Source organism: Chamaea fasciata, unplaced genomic scaffold (genome assembly GCF_029207755.1).
Source record: "Chamaea fasciata isolate MVZ Bird 193981 ecotype frontalis unplaced genomic scaffold, bChaFas1.0.hap1 SCAF_5, whole genome shotgun sequence".
NCBI classification, from domain to species: Eukaryota; Metazoa; Chordata; class Aves; order Passeriformes; family Sylviidae; genus Chamaea; species Chamaea fasciata.
In genome coordinates this window covers 9,415,989-9,440,045 of record NW_027094090.1, presented here as the reverse complement: position 1 = coordinate 9,440,045, position 24,057 = coordinate 9,415,989, and the positions used below count along the sequence as shown (strand labels likewise).

Sequence of the window (24,057 nt, the reverse complement as noted above, 5' to 3'; positions counted from 1 at the left end):
ACAGACCATTTAGGCACCTAAATAGGATTGAGAAAAAAAACCAAGAGGTGCAATGGTAATGTGGGAATGAAACAAATAAACTGGCTAAAAAACCCCCAAACATTGTAGATGAAATAAGCTCTAAGCCACTTTCATTTTTAGCAGGACTTCTGTGACATTTCTTTAAAAAAATAGAAGGAAAAAAAAAAAAAAAAAAGCATTGGCAGCCATAAAGATCCTTCCTTGTTTAATAAGCTTGCAGTTGAGAAGGCCGAGCGATGTAAAGTAATGAAATTCATCACAGAGTCTTGAAGAAAGGAAGACGGTCAAAAATACCTTTGCATCTGGGTTAAAACTAATGTCAGGTAGGAAAGTTTTAAAACTTCTAGACAAATAAAGTGTTCAATTACCTCAGGGAACAATGTTTTTGTCACTTTATTACAAGACCCTGAATTAAAGAAAGCCTCTTCAAGTTTAGGGATGGGGAAGTCTCCTAATGACTGATGGTTTTTAGGTTAAAAGCCTTTTTTCTTCCCTTTTTTCCTTTTAGTTGTATAGGTTGTCTATGAACTGGCTTGGTCTTTCTGGCTAGACATATATTTAATATTAACAGATGAACTATTTGGCATGTTCCCTGCTGTGGTTTTTAGTCAAGCTTTGAAAATTACTTAGAAGATAGCATGGCTAAGGATTATTGCAAATAGACAGGGTAGGCTGGGGACTCTTCTTTGTAGGAGGAGAGGTCTCACGTTCCATGGATATGGACCATGATGTGCTACATGGACCATGACTGTTCTTCTGGGGCACACAAGTGCTTCTGGCTCCATTCAAGCAAGTCTTTGGGGCACAATTTGGGTATCTCATATCTGATGTTATGGTGCAAGACTCCTGATGCTGAGATACACTGGATACTTGCTTTTTTCCCTGAATAACTGCTTTCACACTCAAGAAAAAAAGGAAACAAAACAAAAAACAAAACAAACAAACAAAAAACCCCAAGTAGTTGCAGAGGCTGAAGAAAATTTGAAGGGGCAAGGTTTAAATTTTCATGTAGAAGAAGTTGCTGGAGCATTCCTTTTTCAAATGCCATAAAAAAACAAGGATATAAATATTCAGTAAAGCCCTGCATTTGAACAAAGATGCTGAAGTCAACAAGAATATGGACACAGTATGCAGGAAATAAGTAATCATGTAGAAGCTTCCTATGTATTTATTTTATTAATTGTTCAAATAGTGACACTGATTGTTTTGTTTGGTAGTTACACAAAGGGGAACTGGAGCTGAACTGTGTAGCTTTTTTGCAGAAATTAAATGTAGAATGAGCCCAGATACTCTCAGTTACTCTCTGTGAGTGATCAATTTTCCTGTGCTTCTGTTTCTAATTATAATCTTTATTTGCAATTATATCTTTAATTATTTTTATATCATAGTTATTGCTGGTAATTCTGTATTATATGTGCATATGTTTATTTATTTGTTTTTTAAAGAGAAGGCCTTCTTCCCATTAGTACTCATTTATTATTAATTTTAAGATTAGATTTTGCCTTCAGTCATACTTTGGTAATGATAGTACTATTTCAGAATCCTAAAAATAAGCAAGACTGAATTGCTCATAATTGAAGATACTTGCGCACGTGTTAAAATATTGCTTGATTTCAGAATTTAATTCTTTAATCATTTACAAAGACTAGTACCTCCTCAGACTTCCTATGTTATGGCAAAATCAAGTCAAACACCTTTCAGACATAACAAGAATTTCCCCTGGAGTCACTGTGAATGTTGTTGCTATCTCATACTCAAAAAAAGTATTCATTTTCAGCAAATTAACCTTTTTTTGGGTCCTAAATTAGCTTGCTCCCAGTTAGCAAGATAAAAGGGATATATCTTTCATGTCTAAATTAAAAAAAAAATCATGACCATTTGTTATGAAGACATCAGTAAAACTGGGATGTAAAATGAGTTTTACTTATCACATGTACCATACCTTGAAAGAAAACAGTCTCCAAATAACAGCCTGCAGTTATTACTAGTAGAGAGGAAGAAATAAGATACTCACTTCACCGAGGAAGTCATTTGAGGAGAATCTATCATAATCCCAGACAGTCACTTCCAGTGTTTTCTTTTTCAGCTGCAATTCAAGTAAAAGGAAAATTAACCTCATAAACTTCAGATCAAGTCTTTATGGTGGTTTCTATTAATAATTTCCTCCATGTATCCTTTTTCCTAGTGACAGGTAGGCAATTTTCACCCTCTCATCAACCTTGTTTAGGGAAAAATAATTTGGGGCTACTATTTGTTATCAAGCCAGATGGGTTTGTGCTTGGCCCTATTTAAGGAGTTGTTTCGGGTAGAATTTATGTCCACTACAAGAGTCAAACTGATTTTTAAGGCCCTATTTTTTTGTTCCTGCAGCTTTTCTCATCATCAAATCTGTATGACCTCAGACATCTGCCTGAAGTGCATTTGAGTGTGAATTTCAAGTGTATTATATCAAACACCCTACTTACACAACCTCATCTGTGAAGACCATGCTTTAATGCCTGCAGAATTCAGGGTAGTCAATGAGAGCCTGCAAGTGATCCAAGCATGTGGACAAGTTGCACTGTTGGGTATTAATGACAGCTGTCAAAACCCACTATCTGCAGATCTTGCTAAGCATGATAGCTTTGTCAAGCACTCTTCTATAGGCCAGATCAAGAAACAAGTATTCTTTTGATAAGACAGGAGAGCACAAGACAGAAAAATTGTTGACCAAAGCAGTTGACCTTATTGTAAAGACTGACCTGAGTGTTTTTCCAGGGATCTCTGAGGACATGTAGGGGCAGGATTGATTACTGATTTTCCATGCTAGGGCAAAAAGGCTGGAAAGGCAGTAAAAAATTCATGTGGCTTGAAAGAGAGAAGGACAAATTCCTGTGGGTTGTAGGCTGAGTTAGGCTGAGAAGTTATAAATGAAGAATGCAAGCATTACTGAGAAAAAGAGGACTCTTCACATACTTGAATAAAAGATTTTAGAAGAAGAATTCTTATGTGATAGTTGAGGTTGCCATCCTAACAGAAGCAACCTGTCACCCACTGCTCTATTAATTGGCTGCTGGGCAGAGAGGAACAGCAATAGATCAAGTCATTGCTCAAAATGATAAGCTATACCAATTATTGTACATATTGCATGTACTTGCAATGGAAGCACTCTTGGATATTTACAGAACCACAGAATATTCTGAGCTGGGAGTGACTCACAAGGATCACTGAGTGCAACTCCTAAGTGGATGGTCTGCTCATCCAGGACTGAACACACAACACTGATGTTATTAGAACCATGATTTCTAATGGTTCATCTCATCAATTTCCATCCATTGCCCCTTGGTTTAATCAGCAAAAGACTCAGACAGTTTCTAATAACCTGCAATTGTCTTTAAGTGATAATTTCATCTCATTATTATGTATTCAGAATATCATCTGCTCCCAGCCTACTTTAGAGAAATGCGCAACTGTGCGAGCCAATGTCTGTGAAAAGAAAATTCAAATCAGCATATCCTGGAAAACCCACACAAACGGGAATTAAACTATTTTTAGCAACAACCATGTATTCCTTAAGCAAGCAACAACACGACTTGAAACCTAAGATTTTTTTAAAAAATATTTGAGAGTAATTCTTTAATCTTTCTGTTTTGTTCTTACATAATTAAGCAATATTCTTCTTAAGAATTCTTTTAAAAGATACCTTGCAAAAATAAAAGTAAAATTTGGACAAAAAGATTATTTTTTGAACATTTCTTACAGAATATTTCTGAAGCTGATTTCTATGACTGAATAAAGCATCTTTTCTTTGCTGTTCCAAGACAGTATTTAAACTGCAACATCAAAAATAACCTGAAAAAGTGAGCTGAGCACCCATTGGTCCATGATGCTTTTGGCTTCCTGGATGATACAATTTTCTGCTAGGTGCTATATTAGTATATGTATTTTTACCATTTGAAAAAAAGGAATAGCACAAATACTTTTCAGAAATGTACTGGCACTCTTGTTGCTATTTTGAGAGGAGATTTCTTCTTGATGACTGCGTAAAGACAGCGGGAAGAATGTATAGACCCAGAAAATGGGGAAAAAAAAACCCCAAGGTTTGAAGAATTTTTGGTAGAAAGGGGAAAATAGAAAAGATTTTCAAGCAACTGCAGCCACACTTTGCTAGCTTTTTTGCAATAGTGTGATAATAAAACTGTGATGAAAACTTACAGTACTCTATACTTTGCAAAATCTATTTTAAGCCTTTTAGTTTAATAAAGCTTTTATAAAATATTATGACAATGAAAAACCATGGCAAGACCTTTATTAGTCAGAGTGCATGAAATGAGTTTCAAAGCAGAGGAAAATCTGCTTTTCTGAAGAGATACCTATGTACCACTATGGTGGCAAAGAGTACTGAATGGCTGCTGAATTTAAACGCAGCCATTTTGTTATCACAGCAACGAAGGGTTCGGCCTCCCATCCATCAGTTTTAGGTTGTGAATCCTGAAGTTGAAATGCTCATCAGGAATATAACAGACAGCAATACTGAAAAGGGTTGCAGGAACCCTCTATCTGTCTGACCATGGCTTTCTGCAAGTGGGCAATGTACCAACAGGAAAATGAGTGTCACAAAAAATAGGAAAGCAGTTTCTGCATACTGTGAACATCATCCGAGTTCCAAGCACACTCTGAATAAAGTCTTACCAAACAACTGCTGATTTCGGCCTTATTGTGAAAAAAAAAAAAAGTAACAATAAAATAAAATAAATAAAAATCCACTTAGAAGCACATTTCAGCATGCGAACTCCACTCTAGCTTTAGGCTGTCTATGGACAGCCATAATTTAAAGAAAATGAAGGAATTTTCAGAAACAGTCAATGTGAGAACTTTTGTCTCTTATGGAAGGCATAACCAACTCCAGAGGTACAGAAGAGCTTGTTTCTCATTTTAAATGTCTGGATGTTATGGATAATGTCTGCCTCTACAGCTAAATATGCACTGCTTAAAATATTTAACACGTATTCCTTGAAAATTTCAAACTAGGATTTCCATTAGGAAACAAATACTTTTAATGCAGCTTGTTTTTCCTCTATGTTAAAAGTTTAATACTATAATTACTTCAGGAATAATACAAAATATTGTAATTTAGGTCAGGATGTTTGATGAGTAGAAAATAATGTATTAGGTAATCCATTAAAGTTATTTTTGTTTACATTCATATTTAACATTTTATTGTACCAAAGTACAAGGACAAAAAAACTTTTAGGAACTTAGGAACTTACTTTTGTTTTTTCCTAGATATCAAGAAAGATTTAAATACCAACATCTTACTGATCCATACAAAAGATTTCCTTACTTTTGGAAATTAGACATAGGCTTCCACATCACTCAAGGTTTTTGAAAATATTACTCTTTCTAAATATATTAGCTTCAAATTACAGACAAAAGTTACAGCAAAACTATTTGCTTTATGGAATTATTTCATATAAATAAATGTTTTTATTTGCTTTCTGGCAAGTAAGAAATAGAGGCAAAGAAAACCACACTGTACACTGTGGTCACACAGTATGCCAATGGCCTCATCAGCAACAGAACTTACATCATTTATAATCTTTTCCTCAAATTATTCCAATGCTTTCTTTCTTGCTCTGAGTAGGTATTGGACTTGAGTTAGCAATTACTGCAAAACATTTGAAAAATTTGTACTCAGCCTTCTTCTCAAATTGTAATTATTTCCACTTTATTACTTAAAAAAAACCCTTACATTGCTAAATATTCACAGTTTAATTTATTTTTTCTCCAACTGTCAAAGTAAAATTTGCTATAAATGTGATAAAACTAATCATTCCAACCTTGAAAAAGTCTGTTTCATTTCAAAGAGTGATCTATCTCCCAGAATTATTTTAACTTTAATTTCAGCTGGTTTATGAAAGAGAAAAGGAAAATAAAAAATTGTACAACCAGCTAAAGTCTAGACAGTGACGTTAAAAGAACCATATTAGGAAATATTTAATACTACTTATTTGCTGTCTGCAAGCAATGCATGCTTTGATGGAGAGAAAAAAGCACAGGGGAAAGAAGATGTTTCTTTGAAGAAATACTGTACATAAAAATTCATGAATTTATGTTTGAATGTGACTGCTAACTGTGTAACAGTGTGTGATGCAGTTTTGTTTGGTGAACAGAACACTCATTCTGAGTCTAATGCAATTATTATCTAGTATTTCTATTTATATCAGTAACTATTTTGAAATATAGATTTGTGAAGGTTATGAGTACAAATGATGGTCTCCTACATGGTGAGAGTTCTTCAGACTGTAGAGGATACTTATCATCAGCATCGAATTATTTGTGATTTAGGAGTGTGCTTCACTGTAGATTGTCTATGCCAGGGCATGGAATTTTTTAGGAGAAAAGTCACACACACCTGTATCTTAGCAGTAGATACAGGCCATGGAAAGGTATGGAAGGAAACAGTGTTCTCTGCACACAATTCTGTGTGACACGTTTAAAACCATAAACACTGCATAACAGTCTCAGGGGAAGGGAAAAGGAGGGGATTTGCAAACAGAAAGCAAAAGTGCAAATCATTCAACATGCAAACTAAAGGCAAATTTCATCAAATAATTTTCCAAAAGCTGACATCAAAGTTGAAAGATTTTTTTTTTGTCATTAAAATCAGTGTGCAAGAAATCCTAGATTAATATCATTATCTGTTTGCAAAGCACCAAACAGCCATTGAATTTACAACACCCCAGCACTCTTAACAACAGCTCTGTGAAACGTCACAGCAGAACCCCCAAGCAAATTTAGAAAACCGAAAAATCTTTCTTAGATGGAAAGCTGAGCTTGGAAATATTGCAAAGACTTACCAAACCCTTTCACCAAACCAAGAAGACGTAGGGTTTATATTGCAGCTAGGCAAACATCAGTGTGGTTTCCTTCTGGTGCTTTAATTGTCAAATAGCTACTATTTTTAAAAGTCTGCATGAAGCAGTGAGAAAGCCCCATCAAACCACTACCTATACCAGGACACCTCTGAAGTAAATCTGAGATAATTCTGTATAAGTCCAGACATGTAGATTACATGAGCAGCAAGGTAAATCCCTCTGTGGGAAGGCCTTTGCTCCATGCAAAAATGTATCTTAATCTATGTTCCTCTCAATGAACAAGAAGGGGAAAAAAACAAAATTTGAAATTGAGAAGACTGTATTGAGGTCTTGAGGTTGTGATGGAGAAGAATATTAAAAGCACTGGGAAATCTATTCACTAAAGAACCTGGTTATTCTGGGCTTTTTAAAAGTACTGAAAGATTAAATGGCATTGTAAAGTGAAGTTGAAAGCATCAAGAACAAAACAGAATGAAAGGCAAAAAGATTCAGGACTGTATGAAAATCCAGTAATTTATAAGACATACTTCATAATTTTTAAGAAATTAAACTATCACTATTTTGCCTTTTATATAATTTTCAGGTTGGTAAAAAGTCCTTTTTGAGGAGAGATGGAGGAGTAGAGGACTCAATTGCTTCATACTGCTTCAGAAGCACAGTTGGAGTTAAGAAGCCACCACGAAACAGAGAAGACTCTGCAGACATCCTTTCCAGACGTGAGGTAAATCTTTCTATGCAAAGGAAATCAAATATCTTCTAATTTCTTTTTCATGTGATTCATATCTCAAGATAATGATATAAATTGCTGATAAATCTAAAAATGTATATCTATATTTTATAAATATTTTTAAATAAAAAATGGTAGGAACTGTGCTTTGTGTGAGCTTGCATGGCTTTTGGAACAAAGTGTGACTGATTTCTACTTCAGAAAATTACGTCTTAATTTATCCCCTCATTAATTTATTCTATTATAATTTTTTAAATTGTCACATCTGCACTTATAACATGATTATGAGTGCAATCCCCAGAAATTACCACTTTAATGAGTAGAAGGGCAAGAGAAGAGTATTTCCATAGTAAGCGCTATCAAAAGCAATGAAAGAATTCAGAATTTCTCCTAAATCTGGCAAGATTTTACAGGGGGTCAGAGAATTGCCAGTAGCACTGCTTCCTTCACAGTGAGCACTGTAGACCATGCAAATAATAAAGCAGCAAATGGAACTGAAGAGCACAACCAGTCACGCACCTGCTCCATGGAGATATTTTTATAAATGACTGTCTGATTCCACTCAGGATTCAAGCTTTTCTGTATGTACTTAGTTCTCCGCTTGTACTCAGCACTGAATTTGAACAAAAGAATAAAACATTACATTAGCAATCTTTTTGTTTCTTTCAGATCTAATACAAATAAAATAAAATAAAAAACCCAAAACAAACAAACAAACAAACAAACCAACAACAAAACCCCAAAACACCCATAAACAAAAAAAACAGAAAAAGAAAAGAGCTGTATCTTCCATTTCTGCAGCAATTCAGGGTTATGAGAGGACAGGGACAGTCTTTGAAATGTTTTCTTTGGTATGCTCTTTGCTTTTCTGAGATAGTCTTTTAAAACATCTCCTGACTCTTCAGTGGGCTTGCTCTGCCTAAAACCATTTCAAGATAAAGCATCAGTCAGCACATGTACATAGACTTTGTCCTCTCATTGTAGGTATTGGGCTCTGATTCTAAATTGATGTGATTATGCATTGATTTCTTTTCCATGACCATCCCATTAGCACTTTAAAGTAGCACAAATTCATTATATTTATAGGTTGCAATCTCTAATTACAGGAATCCCATCTCACAAACACATTTAATGAATGCCATAAAGTAACTAATATCCTGTTAATGATTGAAACGCTAATTTCTTATTGATCCTGTTCTCTGCCTATCCTTCTAACTGTACAGGAAAGAAACATAAAAGGGCTACAGGATCACGACTTTTTTTTTTTTTTTTTTTTTTTTTTTTTTTTTTTGTCAATAGCCAAGAACTAAGGTTTGGCTGCATAACCTGTTTTTAAGAAAATTCACTAATGCTTTGTAGTGTACTTTACATTTCCTGAGAGTGGAGAAAGCAATACACTAATCTCAAACAGAATATGGATTCATCTAGCTCCGTGAGCTTTGATGTTAGATTTCCTTTCATTCCAATTTTAATTTAACATAAATTTTATGGACAACTCAAAAAATCTGGGTATGAGAACATGAGAATCTTTTAATACTTTGAAAAACCCATAAGATTTAAGGTAAAGAAACCCTTTCTGACAATCTGCAAGTATATACCGGCTACATCTATTGCTAAACAAAATTTTCCCAGGATAGTTCTCCAGCACTAAGACAAAATGGCACAAAATAACTTGTGTAGGTCATATTAGACTCTTTTATGGTTCCCCTACAATAACTTTTGGTAGTGTACTATCCTAACTTCTGATTTAACTGTTTTGATTCGCGCTGTGGCATGGTCCCAGACCAAATGTACTAATTCCTTTCATATGAGATGAACTGAGAAGGATCACTCAGGAACACATTTAATCAGCCAGTCACTAATGATGTTCCATACCTGGTACCAGGTTCTGATTTACGGTTATGTGAAAGATGCATGTACTTAACTGGCACACATATGTTGATATTGGGACTTCAGCACCAGCAGTTTCACTCTATAAACTCAATTCTGCTGTGCAGTGATCCTATCTAATTAATCTGGATTGCAGAGTGACTTTGTTCTCCAAAATGAGGTGGCCCTATCCAGGCTGCCTACTAGCCTGATATATTGAAGTGAAAGCAGCTATTTTTCCTTTTTTTTTTTTTTTTCCCCCCCCTCTCTAGACATTCTATGTATTTCCACTTATTTTCTTGGAAATCTTGCTATCCACTGTCCTTCAGTTTATTGAAAAATGTGATGGGTTTGGGACCCATGAAACAAAGTCTCTGTTCATCTCTGCTTATGAGAAGAAAGCAGCAGCTCTCCGGAGTTCTATCAGCCATAGCACACAATGGCAAGGGTGATTTAAAATCTAGGGGGACCAGATCATATGAAAAAGAAACTCATTCAATGATATATCTTTGCATATCTTGGAAAGAAAGCTGAAATACAAAATCTGGATCCATTTTGAAATTAGACTTTGATAGTAAATAGTACTAAGTAATGCAGTCAAAATGTTAAAGCCCCCCAGTGGCCTTCTTTTCCCACTCTCTGGTATGAGAAAAGCATCCTCTGCCTAGAGCATCCTGTTTAGATGTCCTATGATCTACTGGTTTTAGGAAACTTATATACTTTCATTTCTTGAAAAGAGTGGGAAAGAATCCTTTGCACTCAGCCAAGAAAATGTCACCAACATTCCCTTTCCTTGGACCTCCTTTTGCAACAGAAGAACTTAATCAGCTTTTCAAAGTTTCTGATTCTTTTTTTAAGTATGTGAGAAGGTGATTCATGCAGTGTTGAGTTCCAGAGCTTGCAAAAGACGAAATTGTTGTTAACATGGCAGCTCTGAAATATCTCCATTGAAGTCCATGGAATATTTGGATCTAAAGTGTAAGGGTGAGCTGTTCCCACATCCATGTAATCTATGGTCTGTATCTGTTGCAGAGGGAGGCAGGAGACCTTGACCTCTTCTAGGGAGGTGCAGAATCAGGCTAAGCTGGATGGCAGATGAAGATTTCTAGGCCTCTGAAGGGAAGGAGCTAGCAAACACATTAAGTTTTCATACCCCTGATGCACCTTCCCCCCAACAATTTGCAGATTAACAATTAACAGATTAACAGATGAAGATGCTTTAATAAAATGCATTCATTAAACCAGTCACTAGTATGTCACTTAATAAAAAATATTTGCATTTTAAATTCAAAGAGTATACGATGTGAAAAGATACAAACTGCATATCTCTTTTATTTATATTTTCTCTCTGATTCCTTAATTACTAATTTATCAATATATAATATAATGTATTAAGTACAATGAAAAAAGCAGAATAGAATAACTGTGTTAAAATTATCATGGAATACACATACGAAATGTGTAATTTTAACACATTCATTAAATAATTTTAGTAATTAAAAAAGAGACAGATAATAGACATCTGCTTATTGGAATTAATCAGCTTACTTGCTTAGTCAGGTTATTACTTTTGAACAAATTTAAAATTGAGGTTGGAATATTTCTTATGTACTTAGCCTGGATTGATATTAGCATGTCTTGAGAACTGAACTTTGCCTTATGTTTCTGGGACAAACAAGGCACTTCTAATTTCAATAAGTAAATTTTAAATTTGTTTACCACAAATCTGGTCAAGCAGATTTAATTGTCCATCTGGGCAATCATCTAGAATTATACCTGGTTTTAATATCTATACACTCTGCAAGGTAAATAGAGAAAAATATTCTTTTTCTTTACCAAACAGGGCCTGTTTCTCTTGGCAGTACCACCATTCAAAATCTTGATACATGTTCTCAGTTAATTATTTTTTAACTTTCAGCGAGTAAGAATGATGTTTTAGATGCCTCTGAACCAAATTCTTCCAAACTTCAAAAGACATTTTGCTTGTCATCAGAGTTTGGCCTTAGAATAATACTGCACCAAGGGGCATTAAGTACTTGTTTCCAGCTCCTGAAAATGACCTAATTAGTAAATGACAAACAAAACCATACTACAGTTTCATGCCATCAGAACTCAAGTGAAATTTGCAGTTCAATGTACATGCTCATTGTCCCATTCATGCATGCAAAAAATGAAAGAATAAATTGGAAGACGGCGCACTTTACCTGGCATTTTGGACAACCATAACTTGTCTGCGTATCCAGAATTTACAGAGTTAGTAACACAGAGGAAGCAGTGTAAGAGAAAATGAGAACAGAGATGGAAGAAAACATGAATAATGGGGAGTTTCTAGAATCAGAATCAAAGGAAATAGAGGCATTAGGAAGAATAAGAAGCCTTGCATGGACAGAACTACAAATAAAAGTTATTCAGTAGCAACCCACGTTTTTACTTTCAGAAACAAGTCTGGGACTTTTAAGAAGCTCTTAACTTTCATTATTCCTTAAAGGCCCAAGTTGCATGCAAAACTGTAACAGTGGCACATTTTAAAATAATAAACCCAAACAAAACTAAAATCCAATTCTTCATAACTTGGCAACAAGTTTAAACTGATACGTTATTGGTTGACCATGCCTTTAGTTCAAAGTCTTATTTTTACATCAGTGAATATACCTGCAAAATTTCCACTAAGGTTGATTTGAAAAACATTTCACATGAGTCTTAGGTGTATTTAAAAACTTCTAAAGCTTTAGCAACTCTTCCCCTTACATTCAGTAATAGTTTTGGTCCCAGTGCTACTGAACAATATTGAATACTGTATAGCTGGAATTAGCAGGCCACAAAAGAAAATGTGTGGCTTTATTTGTACCACTCGTGCGTTTAGTGGTGCTTGCCCATGCACCAAATGGTGAACTGTGACCTGAGCATCCACTTTCCTGTTAGTTTGGGCAGAACAGAAATACAGATTTTTGTTTGCATTGTTCTATCCTAAGAGTCTTTTAGTATGAGTATTATTACACAAGCAGGGGAGTTTGCAGGAATCTTTCTTTGAAATTTAGAGTCGGACCCATCAGCTTATTTTTAGATATATCGCTATTGTGTCGCTAACGTCAGCAGCATTATCATATTCACATATTCTTATGCTTTCTCCACATATATATGACATTCCGTAACATTAGGCTAAAAAAAAATTATAATATTGCTGATCAGAAACATATTTTTTAAAGGAAGCAATAATAAGCTATTTTTAATTACAGAGTCAAAAAATCAATGATTTTTGAAAAAGTGACTGGTGATTGTATAGTCATTAGATTAAAAAAAAGTGGTATTTCTAAAATCATATTTTCAACCTTAAAAAAAAAAGCACCATAAAATACATATGGAGAGATTGCTTCTTGGCCAGTATTTCATGGCTTTTGTATTATACTGTAACCTTAAATCTATCTCAGGTACTTTAATTTTGCTTGTTTGCAAATCAATCCTAAATTCAGATTGTCTTGAGCTGAAGCAACCATTCCATGCTAAACCTAACATGCAGCTTTCTATATTACAGAAAGTATTGCATCTGTTTAGTACATTTCCATTGAGACTGTTTTTATTTTAAACGTTTTTACACGTATTGTAATTTTTAAAAGGAAACACAAAAGAACACCCATATATCTGCAGAAATGATCATAAAATTCCTAAGGTCATTAGCAAAGTATGTATATTCTCCTGGAAAAAGGATCTGACTCCGTATTAAAAATACACCATTTTTTGCTGGTGTTGCACCTGGATTTTCTATAACAATAACTCTTAGTTCTGTTTATTAGTGACATGTAGCAAACCTAAACTAAAAGAAAGTTCAGGTTAAAATTTGTCCTACACTTACCCTCTCCCTGGAAGAAGATAAACTTTCACAAATGGGTCTGAATAACCATTGTTGTCTCTGGGAGCAAGGTTTCTTGCCTGAAGGATGTGGATGATAAGGTTGCCAAGGTGTTTGTCATAGTTGATTTGAAGCTAGTGAATGCATTAAAACACAGTGGGGTTATTTGTTACTTTTACTTTCTGAGTGATTCAATATCTCCTAAACCCTTTGAATAAAATGAGTTTTAGACCTCTATGTTCCCTCCAAATAAACACATTTCAGAAGTTTCTGTCTCTCTCCTGACTAGAATGAGATGCTAGATCATTGGACCTTGACAAAAAGGGAAACACCCATATTCCAATCAGGAAAAAGCAAAGGAAATTCGAACCCTTGATATTATTCTGAACAACAGCCAGTTTTTTAAGTGTTAACTACACACATCTACCTGGGCCAAATCTGACAAGGATGTTATAATACTATGGAAAGACTCTTAGAACTAACAAAAAAGAGAGGTTAATCAAGGAGGAAACCCACCCCCCGAAATCTACAGGAAGTTAGGCTTCAATTGTTCTGCTGTTCTATTTTTGAGTGTTTTAAAAGGCTAAAGTCAATTTACCTAAGGGATAACCATAAACTTGGTATGGCATGGAAATAAATATACTGCACTATAAGAAACTCACAGCAGTTCTTGCTTCCATGTAAACAGACTGGGAATTTCTAAGGAAAAACCACAATAAGTGGCCAAAGATTAAGGATTAGAATGAATTTAACTATCCTTTTAGTGCCTTTGGGAACAGGAGCATTTTCCATTATTCTGGCTGTATTTCATAATCCAACATTAAAGGTGAGTGCAAAAATCAAGCACTGATTTACATTAGGAACATTTTAAGGGATTGGAGTTGAATAAGAAATAAGTTGATGGAGATAGTTTTCTGCAAATTTCTTTCACAGAAAAACACAGCCAATATCAACAATTTACACAGCAGAAACTACATATTTACCTGTATTTCTCCAGTGATTGGATGAGAAGCAGACTTTGTAGTTTCCGTGGGCTGCCAGATTAAAAATACATAGATTTTCAAAGTTAATTTTTTTAACAGCTGTGGTTTATGCTGCTGTATTGCCACATTTTTTTTTTAAATGTCTCCAGTTGTTTTGTAAAACTAATGGTTATGTATTTCAACAGCACTTGAAGTCCAGCCCAGTCAATTTGATCAGCCTTTATGCAGGTACAGAATCAAACAACTTCAACACCAAATCTTTACGGTCCGAGCAGACAAGAGGAGAAAAAACCACACAGCATTAAACCTGTCTAATAAACATGAATGCTGCCAAGAGAAAGAAAGGACCATGCCAAATAAACACAGCCATATATTTCTGTCAATATGAGAAAGGCAGAGAGAGGCAAAAGTTACTCTAATTTAAACTGAGTTCAGGTGAAAGTGGGTAGAAAGAGTGGAAATGGTACTAAAACTAAGTGACGTGAATCAGTGGATTACACAATTGCAGGCCACTTCATAGAATGTCTTTTACGTTATTCTGTGTTTCCTGATAGCCAACACAGCTACACTTCATCTTCAAATTCCTCTCCACTCTTTCTGTGACATGAAATTTAAATTTTCTGTCATCACTTTCCTCTCTCCTTTATCATTAAATTTGTCTAGGTTTTTTGACAAAAAGCAATAAAATCCTTAATGTTTCTCTCTGCCTTTTTTTTTTCTACTGTTTGTTGGTAGAAAATATTATCACCACTTGATTAGAATCCTGAACTCACAAAAATATGTTGTTCTGTTAAACGTTGGTGGCCTCAAGCCACTCTGGACCAAGCTTTAATCTGCAAGCTATCAGTCAAGCAAGAAAGATCTGTTTCAGTAGTAGGATTTGAATATTTTTGCATTCTCTCCATATCTGCTTCCTTGGTTGATGTAGCAGAAAACATAGGGTGCAAATAAGGACAAACTTGCTGTTCTCTGGAGACTGGTCTGGAAGATCTCATTTCCTATTCCTTCAGATATGAGCAGCTGCCTGACATTAGTCCATGTAATTTGTATTTCTATCACTTTCTGAGAAGAGTAAAATCCACCTGCCTCTTTTGTGCTGCCCTACACTCTAAGAAAACCCTCCAAGGCTCTTTCAGGATGTTGGACATCAACTGCTTTAAAATAGGCCAATAAAGTGCCCACATTTCCTGCACCACAGCACGAAGTTAGGGTGATGCCCTACCCTTTTCAGGTTTGTGTTGAAGAAACATCCTCTCAATCAGTCAGATCTACAGATGAGAACTAATACCAGAAAAATCCCAGCTAAACACTATCATAATGAAAACACAGGAGAAAACTAGCCCTAATCTGACTGTTATGTGGATATATTTACTGGCATGTGTTGCCTTATTCTTGTTTGGTTTACTGCTTTTACCTTGCCTTCCAGATGTGTTTCTTTATGAGCACAAGCTTTACCAGAAAAACCAAAAACCAAAAAACAAAACCAAACCAAAACTGATTTGTCTGTAAATGCATTTGCATCTGAAAAATTATTTTCATGAAAAGTTTTATAATCACCTTCACTTGGTAGCTTACAAAACTTTTAAAGAAGTTTAATCCATCCAACAGCTAAAATAAGTCATCAGTAGTCTATAAAATGTTCTGAATCTGAAATGAAATTTTAGATTGATAGCAAAATACTCTTAAAACTTGTTAAGTCCTTGACAAGGCTATTCAGAGAGTGAATTTCACTTCTTTTGCCAAAGACAGGGAGCTACCTGAGCATCATGTAGTCTTTCAAAGTAGGGCATTAATGTCTTATATTTCTCATACTTTACCTCTACAAATGGATTTTATTATACTTAATAGTCCTGACCTCAGGCTGTACTAGCACTGACAATACTGACAACACCAAAAATAACATGAAGCTGTGCTGTGGCTACAAAATCACTGCCAGAGATTCTAAATGCTCTCATTTTTCATGAGCTGGAATACAAAGAATAATGAGTTTGTTCACTCTGAATGTCATTGAATATGGAATCTATGGGTATGGATAATGTAGGAGGAGTTCATAGAGAAGGGAATGGGCATGATGAATTTGTATTGAGACTTCCAAAGGTGGTTAAGGTGCAGTTTGTAAAGTGGAGTCTATAAAAATAAATGTGCACGTATATGTTTCTATATCATTGCTTAATCTCTAGTTCATTTACAAGGCTGTGATTCAATACATTAAATATTCTGTCTTCTCTGATGTCAGCAGATCTAAAACTGATCATGAAGAATTATCCACATATTTTAAAGAAACATGAATAATTTAGTCTGAAAGAGACATCTCAAGGTCCAAGTTGCAGCTCAGAGCTGGGCCAATTTTGAACCTGGTTCCAAATGGAGAAATAGAGATGCAAATAAGTCTTTCTTTATGACAGGCTCAGTGAGGCTTAATTTGTAAAGAGGGGAAGTATTTCCTAGCTTTTTTAGAACCTAAAGGATCTGAGGATTCAGAAAAAAAAAAAAAGAAAAAGTGGCAATCCATTCTTCATATTAAATGTTTCTATAGGTCATTTATGTCCTGGATGTAATCTGCACCATAGAATGATCATGCATTTACACTGCGAAAGAAAGAGGTCTGCACAAGATATTGTCAGCTCAAGGCTTTCAAGGGTTAAATCTCTCCTTTGATGTCTAATCTATTTTCAGTCTAATTACTTTTGATACTCCTGCATGCACTCACACACCCCGTGTAAGAGATGGTGCTTTGTAATGCCATCACACCTGCTCAAGAAGGTTGTGATGACCCTGAGGTGAAACTGGTTAATGCCAGGCTTCAATGCACTACGCACTATCACCTTCTGTAGCAACATTAAACATGAGAAAATTGGCACTGCAGAACATGGCAGAGACTACAACATTTCTAGAGTGTATATTCTATACAAAAATCTTTAAAAAAGTACTTGCTAAAAATAAGAACAGTTGCAAAAACAGCTAGGCAGTGGATATTTAGTCTGTCATGATACTTTGGCAAGGCTGCCTAGAAGTGCTGTCAGCCCAAGGCAAAGAGCAGTTCCAGAAAGGATGAGCTTTCTCTTCTAACAGAGCTCTACACCATTATAAACTTGGCCTGAAGTCAATGAACAGAAACTATACAAGTCAACAAGAGCTATGTTTGTTATGAAAGAACTGCCTCTCAACATAATTTTTCACAAATAAGCAAAGAATGTTTTAAATATTTACCTGACTAGTTCTGACTTTTGCATCTCCTACATAAAGACATTAGTTCTAACAATTTTTTGTTTCATATTGATAAGCCTATAGCTGAATTTTCATAAAAGAATCCTAAATCCACTGTGCAACAGGAAATTAAATTTATGCACCCAACTTTATAAGTGACCTGTTAGAGTGCCAAAGCTGGGAACCCAGTCTCTTCAGGTGGACAGAACTGGGCACCTCTTCAGGATACACTGCACAGCAAGGACTTTTGAATCTCCAGACACAGTGAATTTAGGAGTGTGATCCTACATTTCAGTGGAGATGGTAGCATGTGTACTAAGAGCCCTGCTCTCTGCATGGAGTGCCTGCACTGTGATGGCAGGTCTCCCCCAGTCTCAGGAACTGTACTTCAGAAACATATTCTCAGTGGCAAAAAACATGCACACGGCAAACTAGTTCATATGTAAATGTATACAATATCCAGAGTATGCTGTAGAGAATCTAACTACAATCGACCTAAGGATTAAGCAAAATTGAAGAACTGTCTGAAATGAGCAGACACCATTTGCTTGTTCTGCTTTCTGCAGTACCTAACTCATCTGTTCAAATCACAGGCAAAATTCCAATAGCACAAAAACACAAACATAACTATAACCCAGTAGGAACCTGACAGTCCCAAAAAGGAATAAACGTGCAGAGTAATAAATGTTTAGAAAGCACTTTGTTTGCTGTGTGAACTATTGTGCCAGAAGTTGGATATTCAGGATAGCAATCAGCATTCTTGCAAATTGCTTAAGCACAGAACTGAGTTTTGCTTCAGGTCTTGACTTTTTGACACAAAATGCAAAATGGTGACACATGACTTTATAATTTAGTTTGTAGTTTCAACTGTGAAAAAATGCTACTGAATTCCCACTCTTCCCTTTTTAGGTGTGTGGATGCACAGGAAGATCTTCAGCTGAGGAATGACAGAATGTGTCAAAGCAAATGAGAAATTGTGCTTGGCAGGTTCACAGGAATTAGCTAGTGACAAAACACATTTTAATGTTAAATTTTGTTCTCAATCTTTCTCTGGCTTTCAGAGATTTACTTACTATTGCTATGATTATTCATAGCTTGTAGCACTTTAAGCAGTAGTTTAGTACAGGGAGGGAAATTATGGTCTTAGTATTATCAGCTTCTTTACTGGAAATGCTACCTCACAACCATGTGGGATACACTTAAAAAGCAAAAGCAACAAAGCCTGTAAAGTTATTTTGTTAAAAATAACAAAAGTTATTTTGTTTAAAAACAACAATATTAAGTTAAAAAAAAATTTTGAGAGGGACAAATCTCTTGAATAAATCATGTGATCTTTCTTCATGTCCAGATTCAGTTTCTTAAGAGTAATATTCATTGTTATCCAGGAAATTAACTTTCCAAGATGTGCTGGGATTTCTTGCTGCACTAAAGAAGGTAAACAGGCAGTTTCTTCCTGTCATCAAAATGTTCTTGCTCCATAACTTGGAAATTTCTTACCTTGCTGCTGTGGCGCTTTTTGCTCACTGAGGGAGAACCAGGCTGACCAGGGCTAGGAACAGCACTGGAGGTGGCAGAAGTGGTTCCAGAGTGGACATGAGATCCCTTTTCCACTCCTGAAGAAGCAACCAGAGGCGACTGCTGTAGAGAAACCTTTTGGAGCTCTGCAGCCAGCTGCTTGGGATCAACCCCTGGGGACTTTGCTTTATCTACTGGATTAAAGCAAGAGAGTTTTGTAATAATTTGTATTATTTGATAACTGCAGCACATCCAAATCCATCTTGCCATGGTACAGGGACAGCATACCAATCCTTACAAGTTTTCATGTCATCTGCCTGTATACTTTGAAGATGCAAAAGGCATGCTATGAAAAAGAATCATCTCTCCCACAATGTCGACATCACAATTCCAAACTTTCTGGGCTAGTGATACTTCCTAGTGCTCTTTACCTAAAAGCTTTCTGAGGAAGTACTTCCAGGGGAAGAAAAACAGGCTTTGCTGATCATTGTTGAATCAAAATGAAGCAAATTACAGTTTCAAAGACTGGTCTGCACTATCATTAATTGTTTGGAACTGGTCCAGTTTCACTAATTATCTGAACTTTCTTGTAAAACGTTTAAATCTCATTTTATCTTTCTAAAATCAACTGGACATTGAACAGAACTGCTCCTGAGATAATTTATACAAAAATAAAGAGGAAAAAACCTCAAAAATTTACTACCACAAATTAATCAAAGAAGAAAAATTGTAAACAAAAGAAGGCTAAATGCCCTGATTCATCTTTCCTTATTACTCACACCTTTGTGAGGCATCGGTAGCAAGAGTCTGCTTGCCCTTCCTGCTGCCCAGGAATGAGTGGGAGGAATTTACCCTTTCAAGATAGCAATTTTTATTTAACACAGAAATGAAGTCAAGTAAGTTTCATACATGTTAGACTGAATAGAATTAAAAAGATGCTAGGCACAGCTTGGTTCCCAGGTTCCCAGAAGTATGAGAGATTAAAAACAAGACTTTAGCCTTATCCTGCCTGCTTGGATAATTAATTTTTCTTTCAGAGAAAATGGAGATTGCTCCTTTCTAAAGCAGAGTCTGCCAAATTTTAGAGGTAATGGCAAGAACTCTACAGAGTTGTTCCAACTTTGAAACCACTAGAAGATTGCCAGACTAGGAGGAAGCATGCCTGCAAGAATGGAACAATTTTCTTTTATTTCGGTTCCTTCTCATTTTGAGTTTTCTTCATTAATAAAAAAGCTGGTTTATTCTAGTTTTTGTCCTTTCCAAAACTGATTTCAGTGTCTTTCAATGCTTTTGGCGGTGTTGATCTGCTCACAAATTAAAAAAAAAATGTGGGTAGCTCTGCTTCAAAGCTCTTACTTAGTCTTTCAGTTATTATCAATTTACATTAATTTTCAAATAAAGGTAGCTTGATGGTAAGTATATTAATAGCTAGGAAATTTTACGTGGTTAGAAAATGGAGAATTCAATCCAGGTAATTTAGGTACTGATAGATAAAAGTGCAGCCACAAAACCACAGAACCCAGAGCAGACCACAGAATGGTGAGTGAAGCAATCCTAATTTGCACTGAGCTCACTGAGGGATTGCATTACTAATAAGATTGTAGTTATAGATTCAAAGTTAGCTTAGATATGACTGATACAATGACTGATGCCTGCAGTTGTGGTATTGATTGAACAGCAAGAAACCCCCTCAAAAGCACTGCCATCTTAGAACTCACATAACAAAACTGACTATTTGCTATTGCATCCCTGTATCCAGTAAATACTGTTTTTTTCATCACTTATAGCAGGCCACAAACCGTGTATTAAACTAACCGGTATTTTCATCGAGGTCTTTTCCAACATTGACAATTCTGTGGTTCTATGAACATAGGCCTTAGGACCTGTGTGTTATCTGAACTTGCTGCAGTTTGCTGGGGGCTTTGTTTTAGCCTCTAGGGCTGCAACAGCGACTGCCTAGTGACCAGATGGCTGCTAGCTAAATTTATCTGAGTTACACTTCACCTTTTATAGTGGTGTGGTATAGTGCCTATTCTTAATTTTTTTATACAGAAAGGCACAGCTGTAGTTGCACTGTGCAGACTGAAGTATTTATGACTCCAGATTAATAAAGCAGTTTATAGGAGCAGAGGCCTGGGGTGACAGCAGAGTGTTGCAAGGTTTGGACACAGGATGGCAGACGAGGCCCTGGGGACACCAGCAACTCACTGGCCAGGTACTGACACAGGTGCAAACCCAGGGGCTGGGCAAAGTAAACTTTAGGGGCAAGAGAAGGAAAAAGGACAATAATATATCACAGGTAAAGTTGACAGTATTCAGCACCCCCAAGTCCTTTTCCTCTGGGCAGCTTTCCAGCCACTCTGCCCCCAGCCTGTAGGGCTGCCTGGGGTTGTTGTGGCCCAGGTGCAGGAACTGACATTTTGTCTTGATGAATCTCATGCAACTGGCCTCGGCCCATCAATCAGCCTGCCCAGATTCCTCTGCAGAGCCTTCTCACCCTCCAGCAGATCAACACTCCTGCCCAAATTGATGTTGTCTGCAAACTCATTGGGGGTGCACTCGGTCCCCTTGTCTTGACTTTTTATATAAGGCCTTATGGTCGCCTTTCTACCCATGGCAAAATTTGAGATGTAACATCAGAACTTTCAACGCTAATGTCCTTGCTTCTATCACATCCAATTTTCAGTTTTTATCCAGTCCTACAATCTCAAAGCAACTTCTTGTCTCTCACCTGCCCTTCCTGGCTCATGCAGCTCCAGGTGCTGGGGATTCTCAGAGTCCGAGAGCATGTTCAGGTCCCTAAAGAAAGCAATTAGAAGCCTGAGACAAAAGAAACTCTTTCCTCATACCCTCATTATTGTATTAAGTAAATGAGTAGTGGTTCATGACAGAAAGCAGCTCCCAAGCATGGTCCCTTCTTAGCTGATATATATTTGCAATGCTGTTAAAGAGCTGAGAAGAAAAGCTTCTTTTAAGGTGAAATCTTTAATGGATTTAATGCAAGTGTATGCATTTCTCATGATGCTTAAATGACTTTCATCTAAAGGATACAGATTTCACTAGAAGTCAAGTTATTACTAAATTACCTTCTTATTCTAACACCAGAAAATTCATGTATATTTGTCATGAGAGGAGATTGTGGCCTGACAATGGAGTTATTGTTTATAAAAGCATAATTACTAGCATCTGATTCACTTTATCTCTCATTCTGACTTTAAGAGAAAAACAGAACAAAAGATCTCCCACCGTCACAGTGAACTCTTGCTTATTATTACATTGATGCTTTGTGCTAACAAAGGTTCCACCTTAACAACTGTAAATTAAAATAAAAGAAAAAAAAAGAAACCAAAAGCCATGAAAAGCCAAAAAGAAATGGAAACAGAAAGATGGGGAAAAACTCACAGTCTTACACATATTTCTGCTTCCCCACTCTGCTGAATAATAATGTTCTGGACCTCTTCATAAGTTTTCCCAGTCAAGGGGATGCCATTCCATTCCAGCACCTGCATTCCTAAGAAGGCAAAACAGCAAGAGGTCAAGGGCTCAGATTTTGACAAAGGCATCAGTTAGATCCTTTTGCCTTGCTTTGACAAGACAATTTGATGTGACATTCAGTGAATGTTGTTCAATGGCACAAGACATTAGCAAGCCTTTTCACTTCACACAGATTAGACTGTTGAATGTTATTGTCCCTTCAGCTATAACTTACCTGCTGAAACAAGACTGGGGATTAATTCTCTCTGATTCAAAGCGTGCATGCACTCTCCACAGTCTGGATTGCATGATATCGAAATTTTTTTCCAATATCAAAAGCATGCACACCTACCAGCATGGCAAGAAACCAAAACATTCTTTACATCAGACATTTCCTGGCCAGCCATGGTCTTGGAAGATAACTGCTTCCTTGTAGTGACAAATTGCTGCGAAGAAGCTGAGCCTCAAAATGGAATTAATTTGTGAATGTGATTAGATAATTCAAATACATTTTCTTTACTTTGTCACTTACAAAAATACAAATAAGTGAAAGCTGTTGGGCTAACCAATTTTAATGAAAAAATGTGCGTCCACATTTCAAACATCAGCCTGGTAGTATTCAGGTTCAAATTTTTCTTCTGTATCTTTTCTCATTAGAAATTGACAAAACAGGTGAACATACTTCATTGTAGAGGATATAAACAGAAGTATGTTAATCAGGCTGAAAAATACTGAATAATGATCTAATCTGCTGTGTCTTCCAAGTGTCCCAGGACTGAGTCAGGAAACTCAGTATGGTTCAATATATCTGTATAAGGAAGTTTTATAGTCAGTATGTGCAGAGTCAATCCCTCTATAAATCATATGAGGTATATTCTGATAAGATGAGAAATCTTTTGGTTAAGGTGAAATCCTTACACAAAGCAAACCCTAGATTTACAAACTGGGATTTATAACTGAGGTTCTGAGAATTGGGTTCATGGTTTGAATTAATTAGTCATAAGGAGGACTCCAAACAGATTAACTTCTCACCAAGGTACAAGTGTCAAAATCCAAGCCTCTGGCTCTAGTGGGAAAAAAATTGCTTAATGGGACAATCTACTGAATTATTAATAGTTCACTAAAAGCAATGCATTACAAAACATCTAAAAATCACATCACCCACACAGCAAAGAAAACCACAAACACTTAGCTTGCTATCACTTACACAGATAAAACCAAGTCTTCACCTGGGTCATATTTTAATCTCAAAATCCTGTGCTGTTGCATATAACAAATGGTAAAAATAATGAAGTGAAATGTGGAGATAAACTCACAGAAAACCATGCCGCTAAATAAAACATAATGAAAAAAAATCATGGAATAAATCAGAGTAAATTATTTGACAATGAAAGAATATGAGAAATAAACATACACATTTATATCCCAAAGTTTTCCATATGATTCCATGAATTATGAGTTGAAATATCAGAATTGCTCATAACTGCTGTCAGCCAGAATTTAGCATTATGTTTGTAGAAGTTTACAGAAAAACAAACTGCGCAGAATGACTAAAAA

At 36.0% G+C, this 24,057-nt stretch overlaps 1 protein-coding gene across 6 annotated transcripts in view; it reads right to left on the bottom strand.

Moving 5' to 3' along the window:
• The window catches only part of PCLO (piccolo presynaptic cytomatrix protein), a 322,274-nt gene that overhangs the window by 64,428 nt on the left and 233,789 nt on the right, over positions 1-24,057 (bottom strand). For 4 of the 6 annotated variants that reach the window (XM_066182777.1, XM_066182779.1, XM_066182780.1 and 1 more), the window contains exons 11-18: positions 22,429-22,537; positions 21,758-21,825; positions 19,009-19,220; positions 14,305-14,355; positions 13,325-13,455; positions 11,679-11,705; positions 8,125-8,218; positions 2,036-2,107 (exon numbers count right to left, since the gene is read on the bottom strand). In XM_066182777.1, the coding sequence (XP_066038874.1) occupies positions 2,036-2,107; positions 8,125-8,218; positions 11,679-11,705; positions 13,325-13,455; positions 14,305-14,355; positions 19,009-19,220; positions 21,758-21,825; positions 22,429-22,537 (764 nt within the window). The remainder of the gene's footprint in view (positions 1-2,035; positions 2,108-8,124; positions 8,219-11,678; positions 11,706-13,324; positions 13,456-14,304; positions 14,356-19,008; positions 19,221-21,757; positions 21,826-22,428; positions 22,538-24,057) is intronic. The other 2 variants (XM_066182778.1, XM_066182781.1) reach the window with 1 other exon arrangement.